General features: G+C 57.1%; 1 protein-coding gene across 6 annotated transcripts in view; it reads right to left on the bottom strand.

The window, feature by feature from the left end:
* Nucleotides 1-1063: 1063 nt before the first annotated feature.
* The window catches only part of COL26A1 (collagen type XXVI alpha 1 chain), a 247439-nt gene continuing 230154 nt past the window's right edge, over nucleotides 1064-18348 (bottom strand). For 4 of the 6 annotated variants that reach the window (XM_068165441.1, XM_068165436.1, XM_068165435.1 and 1 more), the window contains 5 exons: nucleotides 17637-17699; nucleotides 14850-14894; nucleotides 12158-12202; nucleotides 10574-10658; nucleotides 1064-6206 (listed from right to left, as the gene is read on the bottom strand). In XM_068165441.1, the coding sequence (XP_068021542.1) occupies nucleotides 6034-6206; nucleotides 10574-10658; nucleotides 12158-12202; nucleotides 14850-14894; nucleotides 17637-17699 (411 nt within the window). In that variant the 3' untranslated portion in view covers nucleotides 1064-6033. The remainder of the gene's footprint in view (nucleotides 6207-10573; nucleotides 10659-12157; nucleotides 12203-14849; nucleotides 14895-17636; nucleotides 17700-18348) is intronic. The other 2 variants (XM_068165438.1, XM_068165440.1) reach the window with 2 other exon arrangements.

The raw sequence follows: 18348 nt of genomic DNA, 5'->3' as shown, positions 1-18348 counted from the left end.
TGCTCTGGAAGAGGCAGATGACCAGGAGGGAGCAGGGGGTGCAGGGAGGGGGCCTGGGCTGCTGTGGCACTTAGAGGAGCCAGCTCCAACTTCCCTGAGCTGTAAGGGGACCTATGGGAAGTGAGGCAAGGAGCAAACAACAACAGATTGAATCGATGCTCCTCATCACTGCAGAACTCTCTCTGCCTTGATCCCCCCTGGCACAGTCTGCTGCAGCCATCCTCACCCCAGAGTGCCCAGGCTCAGCTGGGGCAGAGCTGTGACACCTGGAGGAAGCATCTGCCACATCCAGGTAGTGCCTTGCTCTGCTCTGCAGAGCAAGATGCTCAAAGCTGACACTGCTGGGAGGCTTCCCTAGGCTGCTGCAGGGGTTAGAGGGCTCTCCATGAATGTATCTGCACTGGGTGAGTGTGGCTGGGAATGCAGAGCAGTGCTGAGGAGAGTCCCAGGGATGCATCTCCAACCTCTGAGATGAGGCTCAAGCTTGCTGAAGCAATATCTGCACAAGAGCCAGTCCCATCACAAGGAGACATGAGGAGAAAGTTGTTTGTTGTGAGGGTGCTGGAGGCCTGGAGCAGGCTGCCCAGAGAGGTTGTGGAGTGTCCTTGTGTGGAGAGCTTCCAACCCCCCCTGGGGATTGTGCTGCTGGGCACTGTGCTGGGGGTGCCCTGCTGGAGCAGGGGCTGGGCTGGGTCAGCTCCAGAGGTCACTTCCACCCCCTCCATGTTGGGGTTCTGTGAACTGATCTCAGGGTTTAGTTGCTCTCAGCTCACCCCTGGGACACAACCTGCAGGCTCTCCTGTGAACCAAGGGCTCTGGGATTCTGCCCAAGGACACTGTCAGGTTTGACTTCAGCTAATGAAGGTCCTTGCAGTCCCTCCACCCCCCAGAGGATGAGCAGAAGCAGGACCTTTATCCCCAGTCTCAGAGACCTGCAAATGCAAGGTCAGAGAGAGCTGAGGTGGCAGGAAAGGAAAACAGCACAAAGACCCCAGCCCAGGTCCCAGGAGTTTGCTGGAAGCAGCTCTGGGCTCTGAGCAGGACACCCAACACCATCTCCACTTACAGAATGTTTATTCTCAGTGCATTACATGAAAGGTCTTTGGTACTTGTGGGCTCTTGGATACTGTCCCCACTCTGCTCTGCAAGAAAGGCTGAATACAAAACATTCCATACACAGTAACAAACCCCATAGCAAATAGAGAGCAATAGATACTTGGAACAATAACATAGCACTATGAAAAGAGAGAAGGAACCATGCCAGAGGTGGAACAGACAGGCTGTGCTTGCAGCACACAGGAGAGCCTGCCAGGGATGACTCCAGCCTGACAGAGGAGGCTTCCTCCTGCCCCAAGTGTGGAGGTGACACCTGAGTGCAGGATGCTGCACACTCTGAGGGGGTGCAAAGCTTGCTACAGGGAGAGGAGCTGGGACTGGCTGCACACACACCAAACACACTGAGAGAAAGACAGAACTGCTGAGGCAAAGGGTGGGGAGGTGAGCATGTCCTTCCACTGGGGGATGTGCTTTGTGGACCATACAGCACCTGGGGACTGCTGGGTTGCAATCACAGGCAGGGTTGAGCCCAGCCCTGCAGCACCACCAAGCCCCAGCCTGGGCTGGGATCTCAGGAGCTGTGAATGTGTAGGAGCAGAAGGGATTGCCAACAAACTGTGTCCAGAAGGGATTCCAGAAGCTGATTGTCCTTTAGAAGCCTTTGTCACAGTGCTCAGGTTCCTGCATCCCAGCAGAGAACCCCAATCCCCAGAGCCAAGCTTGCCAGACAGCCACCTGTGAGCCTCCTGCTCTGCTCCACCAGTCCCTGCTGGCTGAGGAGCTGGGGCTGGTTCCCAGGGGCTGGTTCCCAGGGGCTGGCCCTGCTTGGTGGCACAACTATGATGGAGTTTGCTGGGAGCAGCTGAGGGCTCTCCTCTGCTCCTCTTTCCCCGGGCTGCCATCAATTGTTTACAGTAAGTGCAAATGTGACACCCTGGAGAGAAGCATTCCCCACCCCAGGAGTGCCAGACTGCTGCTGAGCATCAGGGTGCAGAGAGGGTTTTGGCTGTGCCACCTCCTCCTGCTGCTGCTGCTACTGCTGCTGCTGCGGCTGCTGGGTAGCTCAAGGCAAGGAAAAAGGTGTTACAAGCACCAGGAAACTGCCAGCACCAACCCAGGTCAAACAACACAGCTGAGCTCAGAGGAAGAGGCTCACAGAAAGCCTTAGAAAAGGAGGACAGGAACACAAGTGTGGCAGTGCACAGGAGGCAGGGAGGGGGAAGCACTAAACAACTCAGTTGAGAGCAGGCAGCAGAGCCTGAGGGAGCTGAGGGCTCTGTAGCCTGGAGAGGAGCAGCCTGAGGGTGACCTCATTGCTGGTGCTAAAGCTGTGCAGGGTGATGCCCAGAGGCTGGAGCCAGGCTCTGCTGGGGGATGCCCAATGCCAGCACCAGGGGCAGTGGTGGAAGCTGAGGCAGAGGAAGTGCCATGGAAACAGGAGGAGGAATTATTTCCCTGTGAGGTGACAGAGCCCTGGAGCAGGCTGCCCAGGGGGGTTGTGGAGTCTCCTCTCTGGAGATATTCACAACCTGCCTGGATGAGTTCCTGTGTGAGCTGCCCTGGGTGCCCTGCTCTGGCAAAGGGTTGGACTGGGTGAGCTTTGGAGATCCCTTCCAGCCCCTCACATTCTGTGACTCTGTGATAATTCTCCTCTCTAAGGTACAGAGGCACAGCAAGATGCATCCTGTGCCCTGGCTGAAATGGATCCTGGTCTGGAAAATGTGGCTGGAGTGGTTTGCTGAGCCATGGATCCTGGTCTGGAAAATGTGGCTGGAGTGGTTTGCTGAGCCATGGATCCCACCACTGGCACCTGCCAGGCTGTGTCCACCTTCAAAACAGAGCCCAGCTGGGACTGCAGTGTGCTCCAAGCCTGGTGCAAGCAGAGCTGAGGGAGAAGGTCCATTAGGTCCAGCCCAGCTCTCCCCCAAATTACAGACACAGCACCACCAGGGAGAGAGATGGAGAGGACAAAGGCAGAAGTGTGGGGAGAACAAAAGCCTCACCCAGGCCATGCAGGAAGCTGCAGAAGGCAGGGACTGAAGTGGTTGCAAGCCAAAGCTCCTCAGCCTTTTGACAGCTGCCCTGGCAGGGCCCTGCAAACAGCTTCCAGGAAATCTCCTTTACCAGGAGCTTGTTTGCAATTGTTCACAATCCCCAGTCCCAGGCAATGTGAATGACTCCCAGGGAGCTCTCACCAAGCTAATGCAAGGGTTTTGAGTTCAGGAGGAGCAGCTTGGAGGCAGAAACTGCTCCTCCAATCCAGTGTGAAAGCTGCAAAATGCAGGGGAAGTGAAAATGGCCTCAGTGTCCTCTCCTTCCCCACATCCAGCCCTGCAGCTACAGGAGCAGCAGAGCCAGGTTTTGCCATTTCCCTTTTCAGAGCTGCTTTGGGCTGGGTTGGGTCCTGCAGATGCCATGAGGCAACTTTCTTCATGTGGCTCCAGCTCCCAGCAGCCTGCCCAGCACACACATCCAGTCTGAACTGGGATTTCTCCTCAGTCTTCCAGGCCTGATTCCCCTACAGCTGCTGGGAAGCAGGAGGGGTTCTCTGCTGGAAGCAGACACAGTAATGTCCTTCTGATCAGGACCAAGATGGTCCCCATTCAGGTCACCAAGTACCTCTCAGCTCCTGCCTGGTGATCAGCCTGGAGAAGGGGAAACACCTTCAGTTTGTTAGCATTTGATTCTCAGATGGAAAGCTCATGCCAAGAACATCAGAGGCTGCACCACATTCAGCTGTGCACCAACAGAGCTGCTGCCCTCATGGTAGGCAGTGGAGGGACAGGGGCTGCTGCACAGCACTTGAGTCCTTGACCAAGCACTGGCAAGCTGGGCCCTTGGTGTCTGTGACTGGCTTCAGGGTGAGAGCTGGCTGCCAGCCCTCTCTAGTTCAGCATCACACACAGGCATCAGAGCCAGCACTGGATCTGGAGTTGCTGCTGGGTCTGACACCAAGATGCATTCAAGGAGAGTTGATTTCATTCCCCCTAAAGGATTATAGCTGCAGGACAACTGCTAGAGGTCAGCAGGCTGCTGGGCTTGGGCAGCTGGAGCTATGTGCTTGTCTCTGACTGTCTCACACTGCAGCTCAGAGCACAGGCAGGCAAAGCAGAGCTGGAGCCTGAAGCATCAGCCCTTGGCAGCACTCCACACTCACTTCAGAGGCTTAAGGAAAGAGGAGCTCCTGGCTGCACCTTGCCTTAACTCCCCAAACCTTTGTAATGCTTTGGAGTGGCCAAAGGGAAACTGGAGCATGGTGCAGCACAACCTGAAGGACATGGGCTGACTCCTGAGTGAGCTGCACCACTGGTGCTAGCCAAGCAGGGCACAATGCATTCACTGCAGCCTCCAAGCCTGCTGACACCAAGGCTGCTCTTTGGCTTGCTGAGCAGCACTGAAGAGGACAAGCCTCTGGTGCTGGCTCAGCATCCCCTTGCAGCGTTTCACCTATTTGATGGTTGCACTTCTAAAGCACAGAAAGACCTCAGAAAGACCTCAGTCGTTGATTTGTGAAGGTGCCATGCTCCTGAGAGGGCAGATCTGGGGCCTCTGGCACCTGTGTAGGTGTGCAGTGATTAATTATGGGCACAGAAAGTTACTCCAGTGTGTGGCTAACCCTGGGCTGTCAGAGCTCCTTCCTGTTTGGGGCAGCAATACTGCAGCAGCACTTTGCCTCTGCCAGGTTGCTGTATCTTGCCCTAGGCAGCAGACAGGACAGGACCAATTGTCCTGACTGCTGCCATAGAATGACACAAACCAACCCAAGCTGCTCTCTGCCATCCTGGGCTGGATTTGAAAGCTAGCAGAAGGGGGGAGGTGATAAAAATAAAGCAAGCCATGAGCAGTGCTTCTGTTGCTTATCCACACCCCCTCCAACACAGCTCACTGCCTGCAGGAGTGCCAGGGACTGCTCCAGCTGGCTTTGCACAGCAGGTGCAGTGCTGCCTCTGTCCCTGACAGGCAGGTTCAGCTTCTTCACCCTGGAGCTGGGACTTCCCCCCCAAGAACAAGTTATTGCAAGAGGTAAAATGACTGTGTTTTGAACTCCCAGTGCCAGATAAGCTCTTGACAAGGCTCTACCTCCTCAGGCTGTGGTTTGCTCCCATGCTGCCCCCAGCTTTCACTGGCAAGGCTTTACTCACAAGATCAAGAACCAAGTGTGGAAAGACTTTCCCTTGCTGGTGGTAGGGTTCAGAAAGTTCTGCTGCTCCTCAGCTGAATTCTCTCTGCAGGTATAAACAAGCTGAGCACAAGGTAGGAAAATTCTTGCACAGTTCCATCCTCTCACATCCAGACTGCTCTGTCTTTTCACAGGAGCAGTCTAATCTCACTGAAGAGAAAGTCAACGTTGCCATCACCATTTGCATCCAAAGTCCTCTCTCAGCCAGCCACGAACAGAAGTGATGCCACAGGAAAAGCCAAGGTTGTGATGCTAAGTTCCAGAGCAGCCTGAACCTGCTGAGCAACAGCCTGAAGTGTTCTTGCAACATCCCGATTTGTTCTTTGCTTCAAAAAGAAATCCTTGCAGGTGAGGAAGCTTTGATGGCCTGTGGGAGTGGTGTCTCCACCCAGAAGTCAGCACAGCACCACCACGGGGAAGGAAAGCAGGGGACAAGGGGCAAGGGTAAGGCTTGGCTTTGAGTCTAGGTGGGACTGGCTGTCTCCCCCAGTTAAGCAGTGCTTCAACTGAGTGACCTTCACGGCCAGTGAGGAAACAAGGGGAGGATTACACTCCTGAGGCACAGGCAGGAGGTGTCCTTTCTGCCACCTGGCATTCCAAAGGCAAAACAACAACAGCAAGAAACATATTCATAGGACCCTCTCTGAGCTATGGATGAGACATTCCCTGCAACCAGGGGGGGGAAACCCAGCTGCCAGCACCGCAGCCTCCTACCCGCTGGGCTCGCAGGCTGCCGTCAAGCAGCGGGGCAGCGGCTCTGTAAGCGGGCGGCAGGCACGGGGAGCACGCAGAGGCTGCTACTGCATCCGGCCGCTTCTCCTCCTGGCTTCGCCCTCGTCCAGCAGCGCGGAGAGGATCTGCTGTGCCGGCGGCTGCGGGGGTCCTCCGCGCTTGATCTTGATGCTGGTCCGCAGCGGGGAGCCCGGGATGCCGTCCTGTCCGGAGCCTGGCTCAATGGAAGACAAAGAGTCTGTAAGGAGAGAAAGTCACGGGAGAGAGAGGGCCATTGAAAAGGGGAGGCTGCGGGAGGAGCAGCAGTGCCCTCCTGAGCCCTGCCTGCCCTGCAGGAGGGCTGCCCCCCCTGCTGCCAATCAGCCGGGCACCAGCAGTGGGGCTTGAAGTCTGCGGCCAGCGCACCGCTGCTGGCTCACAGAACGCTGTCAGGGGATGAAAGGAGCTCCAGAGAGCACCAAGACCAACCCCCTGCCAGAGCAGGGTCACCCAGGAACACATCCGGGGGGGTTGGAAGCTCTCCACACCAGGAGGCTCCTCAGCCTCTCTGGGCAGCCTGCTCCAGGCCTCCAGCAGCCTCACACCAAAGAAGTTTCTCCTCATGTCGAGGTGGAAGCCCCTGGCGTCCAGCCTGTCCCAGTCCTTCCTTGTCCTATCACTGGGCACTGCTGAAAAGATCCTGGCCCCTTCACCCTGACACCCACCCCTCAGGTACTGACAGAGATCCATAAGCTCTCCTCTCAGCCTTCTCTTTTCAAGGCCAAACAGCCCCAGGTCTCCCAGGCTCCCTTCAGAGCAGAGATGTTCAAGTCCCTTCATCACCCTCACAGCTTCCCCCTGCCCTCCCTGAGCTCTTCCTGCCCTGCTCCCAGCTGGACTTCCAGTTCCAAATTCCTCTTCTTTTATTGGTTAGAAGTTTGCTGCTCAGCGCTGCCCACAGCCTCCTGCTCTTGAGGGATGAGGCCAAGGGGAGGCTGAGGCTTTGAGGAGTGTAAAGGAGATTGAGCAAGAGGATTGATCCACCCCAGGCTACAGCCAAACTGGCAATGGGGAATGGAGTGGAGTGGAATGGGATGGAGTGGAGTGGAGTGGAGTGGAGTGGAGGGGAGGGGAGGGGAGGGGAGGGGAGGGGAGGGGAGGGGAGGGGAGGGGAGGGGAGGGGAGGGGAGGGGAGGGGAGGGGAGGGGAGGGGAGGGGAGGGGAGGGGAGGGGAGGGGAGGGGAGGGGAGGGGAGGGGAGGGGAGGGGAGGGGAGGGGAGGGGAGGGGAGGGGAGGGGAGAGGAGAGGAGAGGGAGAGGAGAGGAGAGGAGAGGAGAGGAGAGGAGAGGAGAGGAGAGGAGAGGAGAGGAGAGGAGAGGAGAGGAGAGGAGAGGAGAGGAGAGGAGAGGAGAGGAGAGGAGAGGAGAGGAGAGGAGAGGAGAGGAGAGGAGAGGAGAGGAGAGGAGAGGAGAGGAGAGGAGAGGAGAGGAGAGGAGAGGAGAGGAGAGGAGAGGAGAGGAGAGGAGAGGAGAGGAGAGGAGAGGAGAGGAGAGGAGAGGAGAGGAGAGGAGAGGAGAGGAGAGGAGAGGAGAGGAGAGGAGAGGAGAGGAGAGGAGAGGAGAGGAGAGGAGAGGAGAGGAGAGGAGAGGAGAGGAGAGGAGAGGAGAGGAGAGGAGAGGAGAGGAGAGGAGAGGAATGGAATTAACCAGGTTGGAAGAGACCTTTGAGATCACCAAGTCCAACCTATCACCCAACACCATCTGATCAACTAAACCATGGCACCAAGCACCCATCCAGTCTCAGCTGTCCATTCCCCAGCATGCTGGGGGCAGCACACACACATCTCCTCCTTCCACAGCCTCCAGCTCTACAAAGCTAAATAGATTTGACTACAGCCACCCTTGATTGCCCCAGCAGCCAGCCACAGGTGCTGGGCAGTGCTGCCTCATCCATTTTAATGCCCCAGTTGCCTCACACCATCACAGAATGCCAGGCTGGAAGGGGGCTCAAGCACCAGCTGGGCCAACTTAGCTAGGCAACAGCAGAGTTGCCATGAGCTGGCCCAGCAGCCTCTCAATCCCAGCCTTAAAACTGCCCAGTGTAGGGGAACCCTCTGCTTCCCTTGGGAGAGGAACAACATGAGGAGAAACCTCTTTGCTGTGAGGGTGCTGGAGCCCCTGAGCAGACTGCCCAAGGAGCTTGTGGAGTCTCCTTCTCTGGAGACTTTCCAAACCCACCTGGATGTGTTGCTGTGTGCCCTGCCCTGGGTGGTCCTGCTGAGGCATTCAACAAGTCCAAGTGCCAGGGGCTGCACTTTGGCCACAGCAACCCCAGGCAGAGCTACAGGCTGGGGGCAGAGTGGCTGAGAGCTGCCAAACAGAGAGGGACCTGGGGGGTGCTGATTGACAGCTGCCTGAACATGAGCCAGCAGTGTGCCCAGGGGGCCAAGAAGGCCAAGAGCATCCTGGCCTGCATCAGGAAGAGTGTGGCCAGCAGGAGCAGGGAAGTCCTTGTGCCCTGTGCTCAGCACTGGTTAGGCCACACCTTGAGTCCTGTGTCCAGTTCTGGGCTCCTCAGGTTAGGAAAGAGGTTGAGCTGCTGGAAGGTGTCCAGAGAAGGGCAAGAAAGCTGGGGAGGGGTCTGGAGCACAGCCCTGGGAGGAGAGGCTGAGGGAGCTGGGGTTGCTTAGCCTGGAGAAGAGGAGGCTCAGGGGAGACCTTCTTGCTCTCTCCAACTCCCTGCAGGGAGGTTGTAGCCAGGTGGGGGTTGGTCTCTTCTCCCAGACAAGCAGCACCAGAACAAGAGGACACAGTCTCAAGCTGTGCCAGGGGAGGATTAGGCTGGAGGTGAGGAGAAAGTTCTTCCTTGAGAGAGTCATTTGTCATTGGGATGTGCTGCCCAGGGAGGTGGTGGAGTCCCCATCCCTGGAGGTGTTCAAGAGGGGATTGGATGTGGCACTCAGCATCAGCACAGCAGCAGCACAGAATCAGCTCAGCAGCAGCACAGCACCAGCACAGAATCAGCTCAGCAGCAGCATAGCACCAGCACAGCATCAGCACAGAATCAGCTCAGCAGCAGCATAGCACCAGCACAGCATCAGCACAGAATCAGCTCAGCAGCAGCATAGCATCAGCATAGCACCAGCCCAGCACCAGCACAGCAGCAGCCCAGCACCAGCCCAGGCCTTGTTGCTGCTGTCTTGCCAGCCAAAGTGTGAATCAGGCAGCTGGGCAGTTGTGCAGGGGCAAAGCTGTCTGGGTGCCCCAGGGCAAGCCCCAGTGTCTACACAAGCTCCCTGGGGAGCTGACATTCTGCTTCACAATGATAGGAACGAAGGGACAAAGTCAAAGGTGGTGGAGGGCCTGTAAACCTCACCAGGAGAGGGTTAGGTTAGAGATGAGGAACAATTTCTCTGCTGCAGGAGTGGTCAGGGACTGGCAGAGGCTGCCCAGGGAGGTGGTGGAGTCCCCATGCCTGGAGGGGTTCCAGAATGGTGTGGCCATGGCACCTGGGGCCAGGGTTTGGTGGCCAGGGTGGGGTTGGGCTGCTGCTTGGACTGGATGGTCTGAGAGGGCTTTCCCAGCTGAAATGATCCTGAACACACTGCACTGTGCTTGTGGACTGGGCTCCCCTTGCCCTGGGACCATCCTGCCTGGGTAGGGATGTCTGCCTGGATCATCTTCCTGCCACCTCCAAGCCAAGCAGCATCACACCATGTTTTCCTGCCTTTGGTGTAGAAAATCCAATGGAAATAGGAATCCAGCTCAGCTTAATGCAGAGCTCAGGGCAGGGGGAGTGTGGTTAAACCATGGGGCTGTGATTCCTGCAGCTGTTGCTGCCTGCTGCTTCTGGAAGCAGCACTTGTGGCCTCTGAGGAGTGAGGAGCAGGGCTGAGGCTCAAGCCAGCCCAGCCCAGCCAGCTGAGCCCCACACACTGGCACTGCTGTGGCTTTGCAGTGCCCAGAGGTGTTTGCCCTCAGCACTGTGCTGGCAGCAGCAGGAACCTGTGGGCTCTGGGAGGAGCTGCCTGACTGCATGGGGAGAGAGGCACTCTGAAGGCACTTGCTTAGGAACTGCTGGAGGTTTCAGCTGCTTAGCATCTTCATAGCCTAAATCAGTGCCCAAGGGCCTCTTGGCAGGAAGAGTGGCTGCCAGTCTGAGGGGAGGTGTGAGCAGTTTGCTTTACAGGGGAGGCCAGGAATGGGTGCTCAACACTTCTAAGCATCCTATCAAGCAACTAGAGACAGGGCAAGAGGAAATGGCCTCAAGCTGTGCCAGGGGAGGTTTCAGTTGGATAGTAGGAAAATTTTCTGTGCTGCAAGAGTGGTGAGGGCTTGGCCCAGGCTGCCCAGGGAGGTGGTGGGGTCCCCATCCCTGCAGGTGTTCAAGCAGGGGTCAGGGTTTGGTGGCCCTGGTGGGGTTGGGTGGATGCTTGGACTGGATCTTAGAGGTCTTTTCCAGCCTTAAATATTCAATGGTTCTAAGTCCTGTTGGGTACCTGGTTCTGAAAATTCAGTTTCAGCAGAGCCCAGGCAGAGAGCTCAGAGCCTGGGAGGGTTGTGAAGCACCCAGCAGGTGCTGGAGGAGAGCCCCCAGCTGCCTAGAGCAAACCCCGGCGCCGCTTACCGTGGATGCCTATCATGTGCTCAAGAATTAATACCCTCTCAGCCAGGATCTTCAGGGCTTCTCTCAGCTGCTGGACACCTTCCCCCTGCAAGAAGGAAAAGACAACCAGCATTGGCAGCTGCTGCAGAGCAGGCTTCCTGCTCACAGGGCTGCCTCCACGGCGCCCAGCTCTGCGGTGTGGGTGTTTAAAGATGCCAAACAAAGCAGGCTGGAACCAGCTGGAGCTTTAAGGCCCTTCCAACCCAACCCTCCTGGGATGCTGTGATATTGTGGAAGCTGCAGGGGCTGAGGGGGGATGCAGAAAATCAGACTCCTCACTTGTACCCCATGTTTGCAGAGCCTCTGACCCAAAGCCAAGCCTCAGCTCGGTCCCTGCTCCTGCAGAGAGCCCAGCTCAGGCTGGCTGCTCCTGGCAAGCCTTTATCACATGCAGTCCATGTTAACAACCCCTCTGAGCCACCTGCAGAAGAGAGAGGTTTGCTCTCATCTGACCTCTGCCACCTGGAGAAGAGGTTTTGTTCTCACCTGACCTCTGCTCTGAGCACCAGTGAGCTCCCTGGGCTTCCCCTGGGTTGGCACAGCAGGGAGCTGGGACGTGTGGCTAGCATCTTGCTGCTGCTGAACTGAAGAGAGGGCTGCAAGCCCATCCTGATGGGCTTCCTGCTGCCTCTGGCCAGCTCCTAGCTGGGCCACATGCTGCCCAAAGCCTGGCCACATACTTTCATGCATACTCAGCCTGTAGTTTGCTGCCCCCATTGCCTTAGGTATGGGCTTGAAGGGACAGAGAGATCACAGGATGTGAGGGGCTGGAAGGGAGCTCCAAAGCTCATCCACTCCAACCCCTGCCAGAGCAGGGCACCCAGAGCAGCTCACACAGGAACTCATCCAGGCAGGTTGTGAATATCTCCAGAGAAGAGACTCCACAACCCCCCTGGGCAGCCTGCTCCAGGCTCTGCCACCCTCACAGGGAAATCATTCTTCCTCCTGTTTCCATGGAGCTTCCTCTGCCTCACTGCATTGGGAAGTGTTTTAGAATGGGAGTGCAGATATCTGAGGAAGGAATTCTTCACTGTGAGGGTGCTGAGGCTCTGGCCCAGGCTGTTAAGAGAAGCTGCAGATGCCCCATCCCTGGGAGGGCTTCATGGGACTTTGAGCAGGTGGAGCTGCCTGAGGCAGGGGGTTGGAATGTGATGCTCAGGAAGGTTCTTTCCAACCCAACCCATCCTCTTCTTCCAAGTCCCACTCTCCACACAGGCAGTTTGATCTCTTCTGAGAGCCTGTCTCTGCCCATGTGGGAGGGACAGTGGGGCAGTAATTCTCCACCTTGCAGCAGCTCTCTGTGGGGTGAACAAGCCCTGGGGCCTGAGGAAGTGTTCACAGCATGGTGAGAAGGGCAGCTGGCAATGTGACCTCACAGAGCAGGGCTGCTTGCATGTGTTGAGACCAAGCCCAAGGCTGAGGTCAGCCCTTGCTCTGCAGCTGTGGCTGTGGACAGGTCCCAGGTCCCCCTCAAAGCAGCCTACCCCAGGGAGTGTGGCTGAGGCAGAGTAAGGAGAGCAAAAGGAAATGACCCAACATGCTTACATCAGCACCTTTGTCACCTTCCTCACCCTTCCTGCCTGGTTCCCCCTGAAACAGACAAGAAAGAGACATTTGCTTCCATGTGACTCTTGCATCCCTCCCCTCCCAAGGACCAAACCAAGAGCAGAAGCCTTTCCCCAGCAGAAAGCAAAGGGATGCTCTGGCACTGCAAGAGCCAAAGTGCTCTTGTGAGCATTGTCCTTGCTGCCAGCACCTGCCCAGGAGGTCATCACCATTTCTAAGCCTGGGGAACTCAGCCAGGAGAGGCCAAGCTGCAGGAGGGGTGGCTGCCATGCCCTGCACTCATGGCTGGAGAGACCTCCTGGAGACCTCAGTGAGAGATGCTTTGATCTCACTCTGTGGTTGGAACACTGCTGCCCTCCTCCACACCTGCACACATGCTCAGCTGTGATTCAGAACATGGAATCCTCCATTCTGCTCTCATTAATTAGTCACACCACCTCTGAGGATGCTCATGAAGCTTTTCTTGAACACAGCTCCCTCTGTGCTGACAACATTGGCCTGGTGTCCCCCCCTGACCAGGAGGTTCATGCATGGGCAGATGACATGGAGAGATCAACCCACAAGCTAACCACAAGCCAGAGTGGTGAAGAGGATGGACTGGAAGTGCCTGAGCTCCTCACAACTCGTTGGACATCCCTGAGATACCTTCAAAGCAAGGGTGGGCATGGGAGGAAGGCCTGAAGAAAAGAGTGTGTGAAGCCTACCAAATGTTGAATGAAGGTGGAACACCTAATGGGGCAGCAAGGAGGAGAAGAGAAACCTCCCAGGAGACCTTGGACCTCTCTGGATGCTGCAAGCAGATTATCCTGGGGGCAATAACTGCACCTGAAGGATGGCCAAGGGCTCAGGCCCAGCCAGCATGGATTTAGGAGGGGCAGGTCCTGCCTGACCAACCTGATCTCCTTCCATGCCCAGGTGACTGCCTGGTGGCTGTGGGCCAGGCTGTGGATGTGGTCTGCCTGGACTGCAGCAAGGCCTTTGCCACCATCCCCCACAGCAAACTCCTGGCCAAGCTGTCAGCCCCTGGCTGGGACAGCAGCTCTCTGAGCTGGGTTAGGAACTGGCTGGAGGCTGAGCCCAGAGAGTGGTGGTGAATGGTGCCACAGCCAGCTGGCAGCCAGGCACCAGTGGTGTGCCCCAGGGATCAGTGCTGGGCCCCAGCCTGATCAATATCTTCATTGATGATCTGGATGAGGGCACTGAGTCAGTCATCAGCAAGTTTGCAGCTGACACCAAGCTGGGGGCAGGAGTTGAGCTGTTAGAGCGTTGGAGAGCTCTGCAGAGGGACCTTGCCAGGCTGCACAGATGGGCAGAGGCCAACAGGATGGCATTCAACAAGTCCAAGTGCCAGGGGCTGCACTTTGGCCACAGCAACCCCAGGCAGAGCTACAGGCTGGGGGCAGAGTGGCTGAGAGCTGCCAAACAGAGAGGGACCTGGGGGTACTGATTGACAACTGCTGAACATGAGCCAGCAGTGTGCCCAGGGGGCCAAGAAGGCCAAGGGCATCCTGGCCTGCATCAGGAAGAGTGTGGCCAGCAGGAGCAGGGAAGTCCTTGTGCCCTGTGCTCAGCACTGCTTAGGCCACACCTTGAGTCCTGTGTCCAGTTCTGGGCTCCTCAGGTTAGGAAGGACATTGAGAGACTTGAAGGTGTCCAGAGAAGGGCAAGAAAGCTGGGGAGGGGTCTGGAGCACAGCCCTGTGAGGAGAGGCTGAGGGAGCTGGGGTTGCTTAGCCTGGAGAAGAGGAGGCTCAGGGGAGACCTCATTGCTCTCTCCAACTCCCTGAAGGGAGGTTGTAGCCAGGTGGGGGTTGGTCTCTTCTCCCAGGCAGCCAGCACCAGAACAAGAGGACACAGTCTCAAGCTGTGCCAGGGGAGGTTTAGGCTGGAGGTGAGGAGAAAGTTCTTCACTGAGAGAGTTGTTAGCCATTGGGATGTGCTGCCCAGGGAGGTGGTGGAGTCCCCATCCCTGGAGGTGTTCAAGAGGGGATTGGATGTGGCACTTGGTGCCATGGTCTAGTCATGAGGTCTGTGGTGACAGCTTGGACTTAATGATCTTTGAGGTCTCTTCCACCCTTGGTGAGACTGTGAGACTGTGAAGCCAAAAGCTCCTGACTTGCTCCAGCAGCTCACTCCCATCCCAGCCTCATCTCCACTGCTGGGTCTGCACCCCAGCCATGTGTGCCAGTGCAGAGCTCTCCTGTGGGCACTGCCAAGGACTCTCCTGGAGACATCTTTCCATCTCATGAGAGGGTTCCCAGCTCAACTTGGCAGGCCTCAAGGTGCAAGAGGGGGTTGCAAGCACCTTTGAGTTGTTTGACAGTGCCCACCTTTGGGCCCTGGTAGTGCCAGAACCTCATGGGGCGGGGGGGAGCTCCTGCCTGCCAAGGTGTGGCTGGAGGGGATCTGCCAGCAAAGCTCATCCCCACTCTTGCCATGGCACCTTCCTGATCATGGCATTTCAGCAGCATGCCCCATGTGCAGGGAGGCCATTTGCAGAGGAATAGGTTAAGGTGAGGGTGCCCAGTGGTGCACAGATGTCTAGGCTGGAGCAGTGTTGCATCAGGCTGAGCTGCCTGAACCAGCTGCAGCCCAGCCAGGGCACATCTGAGGTGCCAGGGAGGCACCAAACCCATGTGAGCCTTGCAGGCACCCACAAGTCCCTCACTTACAGGAGATCCCTTAATGCCCCTCTCTCCAGGCAGCCCTGCTTGCCCCTGTGGGAGACAAAGGCAGAGTCAGTAGGAGATCATTTTGCACTTGACAAGAACACAGAGGAGTTTGCACTGCTGGAATGAAGATGGTTAAGGAAAATTCCTACCCTGGGGATCATGTGGCAGAGCCCTGCCCCTCCCTGGAGCCTGCCACTGGGAGGCAGCAAAAGGGGACCCTGGATGTGTGCCAGGGGTCAGCTCCAGACCTCCTCACACTTTGGTTCTGTTCATCATAGAATCAGTCAGGGCTGGAAGGGACCACAAGGCTCAGCCAGTTCCAACCCCCCTGCCATGGGCAGGGACACCCCACACTAGATCAGCCTGGCCACAGCCTCAGCCAGCCTGGCCTTAAACACCTCCAGGGACAGGGCCCCAACCACCTCCCTGCACAACCCATTCCAGGGCTTCACCACTCTCATGGGGAAGAACTTCCTCCTCCCCTCCAGCCTCAATCTCCCCACCTCCAGCTTCATTCCATTCCCCCTGGTCCTATCACTACCTGAGATCCTGAGCAGTCCCTCCCCAGCCTTCCTGTAGCCCCCTTCAGATCCTGGAAGGCCACAATGAGGTCACCTGGGAGCCTTCTCTTCTCCAGACTGAACAGCCCCAACTCCTTCAGTCTGTCCTCATAGGAGAGGTGCTCCAGCCCTCTGCTCATCCTCCTGGCCCTGCTCTGGACACCTTCCAGCACCTCCAGCCCTCTGCTCATCCTCCTGGCCCTGCTCTGGACACCTTCCAGCACCTCCAGATCCCTCTTGTCCTAGGGGCTCCAGAACTGGAGGCAGGACTCCAGGTAGGCAACTCGCTCAGCTCAGCACCCTCTGACAAGCAGGAGGGCTCTGGACAAGCAGCAGGCAGCTGCACTACCCCAGGAAGGCCTTTGGTAGCAGGTTGCATCCTTCTCTGCAGTCAGAGCCAAAGGGCTGATGCTGCCCCAGACAGCAAGCAGAGCCCAGCACCCCCAAATGCTCTGACTCTCCCTGGTCCTGCTCCAGACACATCTCTGAGCTAAGCCCAGCAGCTGCTGAGCAAAGCACACCCCCAGTGCTTTGGGGGTTTCCCCCTGATTTTCTCATTTCCATCTTGTTCTCAGTGAGGATCTTTTGGTCTTCCCAAGTGGCAGCTGCTGGTTTGGGGCAGAGTGGGAAGCCAGCAGGCTGAGCATCTTGCTTCTCTCCCTTTTACTCTGCGGTGTTGGTTTCCCACCCTGTGTCCCACTGGGGCAGGGCAGACTCCCTGGGCAGCAGAACAGCTGCAGATTATTTCATGACAAAGGAGGAGCTTGGGAAGTGGAGGCAAGGCCTGAAAGAACCTTTAGAAACCCACTGATGAAAGAGCTACATACTTACAGGATCCAAGCATGGAGGGGCTGGAAGGGACCTCTGGAGCTCACCCAGCTCAGCCCCTGCTCCAGCAGGGCACCCACAGCACAGTGCCCAGCAGCACAATGCCCAGGCGGGGTTGGAAGCTCTCCACACAAGGACACTCCACAGCCTCACCCCTTGGCCTGTCACAACAGGCCCTGAGAAGAAGTCTGATCTCCCTTGTCAGCACTGCAAGGCCACCAGAAGTTCTCCCTGGAGCCTCCCCCAGGCTGACCAAGCCCAGCTCTCTCAGCCTGTCTCACAGCCCTGGCATCATCTGCTGCTGGGTAACCTCATGGATTTGAGCAGCAGCAGCCTGGAGTTACTGAGCTGTCACTTGCCTCTCTCATCTCTGTCAGACCTCCCTCTGTCTGTGGGGCTGGAAGAGTGAGCAGCAGTGAAGGAGAGGAGGAGGAGCTGTCCAAGGGGGAGCCATGTCTTCTGTAGCCACCCATCTGCAGTGGTGAGCTCCATGTGCCCCTCCACCCATGTGACAGTAAGAGAGAAGAACCACCTGGGAGCACAGGGAATGGCTTCCTGTGGCACAGGGCTGTGCCAGTGCAGCCAGCACTGCAGACTGGGTGCCAGGCAATAGTTTTCTCTTTACCTTCCTTTCTTTGACCCTGCTCCACACCAGGGGCTTTTAGCAATGGGCCTCACTCCACCTGTGCCCACGGTGTGCAGGTCTCACTGCTGACTGATCCTCCACCACATCCTGCATTCCCAAACAGCTTTGTCCTCCTGGTGTCTCTCAGAGGAGATGGCAAAGACTTTCAGAGCCTTTTGGAGGGTAAGATGGCCAAAGGGAGCTGAAGGCTCACCTGGAGCTGTGAAAGCCTTCCTGCTGCTGGGCTGGCACTCACACCCTGGCATCCCTGCTGCATTGGCCTCTGCTGTCTTCTAAACTTCAGCAGTTTGGAGGCAGCATCCCAGCAGCCCTCCCACCTGTGCTTAGTTCCTCACACCTGACAGCTCCTCAGGCACAGAGGTGCAGCACACAAGCACAGCAACAACATCATTTCACCTGGGGAATGGCTTTGGTTCAGGAAAAGCCTGGTGAGCTTTTACTGCCTCAGTGTCACAGAAGCAAGACTTCAGTGACTTCCCAAGTATTCCACCCCAAAGAGCTTCACTGGCAGAAGGAGGTTGGCCTCCACAAGGCTTCCACTGCTACCTGCACCTCTCTATGGAACCTCTGCTCTGCAAGCAGCTCAAGCCTGGATCTCTGCAGCCAGCCAGCAGCTTGGCTCTTGCAGAACACCTACAAACTCAGCATCCCACATTGCTCCCAGCTGTAGTTCCACAGAGCTGAAAAGCTGCACACAACTTCCGAGGCATCACCCCAGGCACTGCTGGGGATGCCTGTGCATTTGAGCCTTACTCTCTCTCCTCGGTCTCCTTTGGAGCCTTTTGGTCCAGGTTGGCCTGGAGGGCCTGGCAAGCCCTGGAAGAGATGAAAAACAAGAAGGGATTAACTTCTGCTGTGCATCCTTGGTGTTGCTGCAGTGAAGGCCTGCAGGTGTAGTGAATGCAAACCTCATACACCCCTTGAGCAGCTGGCCTGGGCTCTCTCTTACCCTCAGGCCACAACCACGGAAGCTCTGCAGGGATCCTGAGACCTACAGTTTGTGATCATCACAGAATGAGAGAATGGCTCAGCTTGGAAGGGACCTCAGAGGTCTTCTACTTCAATCTCCCTGCCATGGGCAGGGACATCTCTCACCAGCACAGGCTGCTCAGGTCCTCATCCAGCCTGCCCTTGAACACCCCCAGGCAGGAGGCAGCCAGGACCTCCCTGGGCAGCCTGTGCCAGAGTCTCCCCAGCCTCCTATTGAGGAACTTCTTCCCCAGCTCCACTCTAACCCTGCTCTGCCTCAGCTCCAAACCATTCCCCCTTGGCCTGTCTCAGACACCCTCAGGAGAAGTCTCTCTGCAGCTTTCCTACAGGATCCCTTCAGGTCCTGGCAGGCAGCTCTGAGGTCCCCCTGGAGCCTTCTCTTCTCCAGGCTGCACAGCCCCAGCTCCCTCAGCCTGTTCTCTCAGCTGCTGAAGTGAGTCCAGAGGATCCCTGTGGCCTCCTCTGGACTCTCTCC

This window comes from Melanerpes formicivorus, unplaced genomic scaffold (genome assembly GCF_026170545.1).
Source record: "Melanerpes formicivorus ecotype bairdi unplaced genomic scaffold, bMelFor1.0.p_v2 SCAF_88, whole genome shotgun sequence".
NCBI lineage: Eukaryota > Metazoa > Chordata > Aves > Piciformes > Picidae > Melanerpes > Melanerpes formicivorus.
The sequence above is the reverse complement of the archived record's forward strand: the minus strand, read 5'-3'. Positions and strand labels throughout refer to the sequence as shown.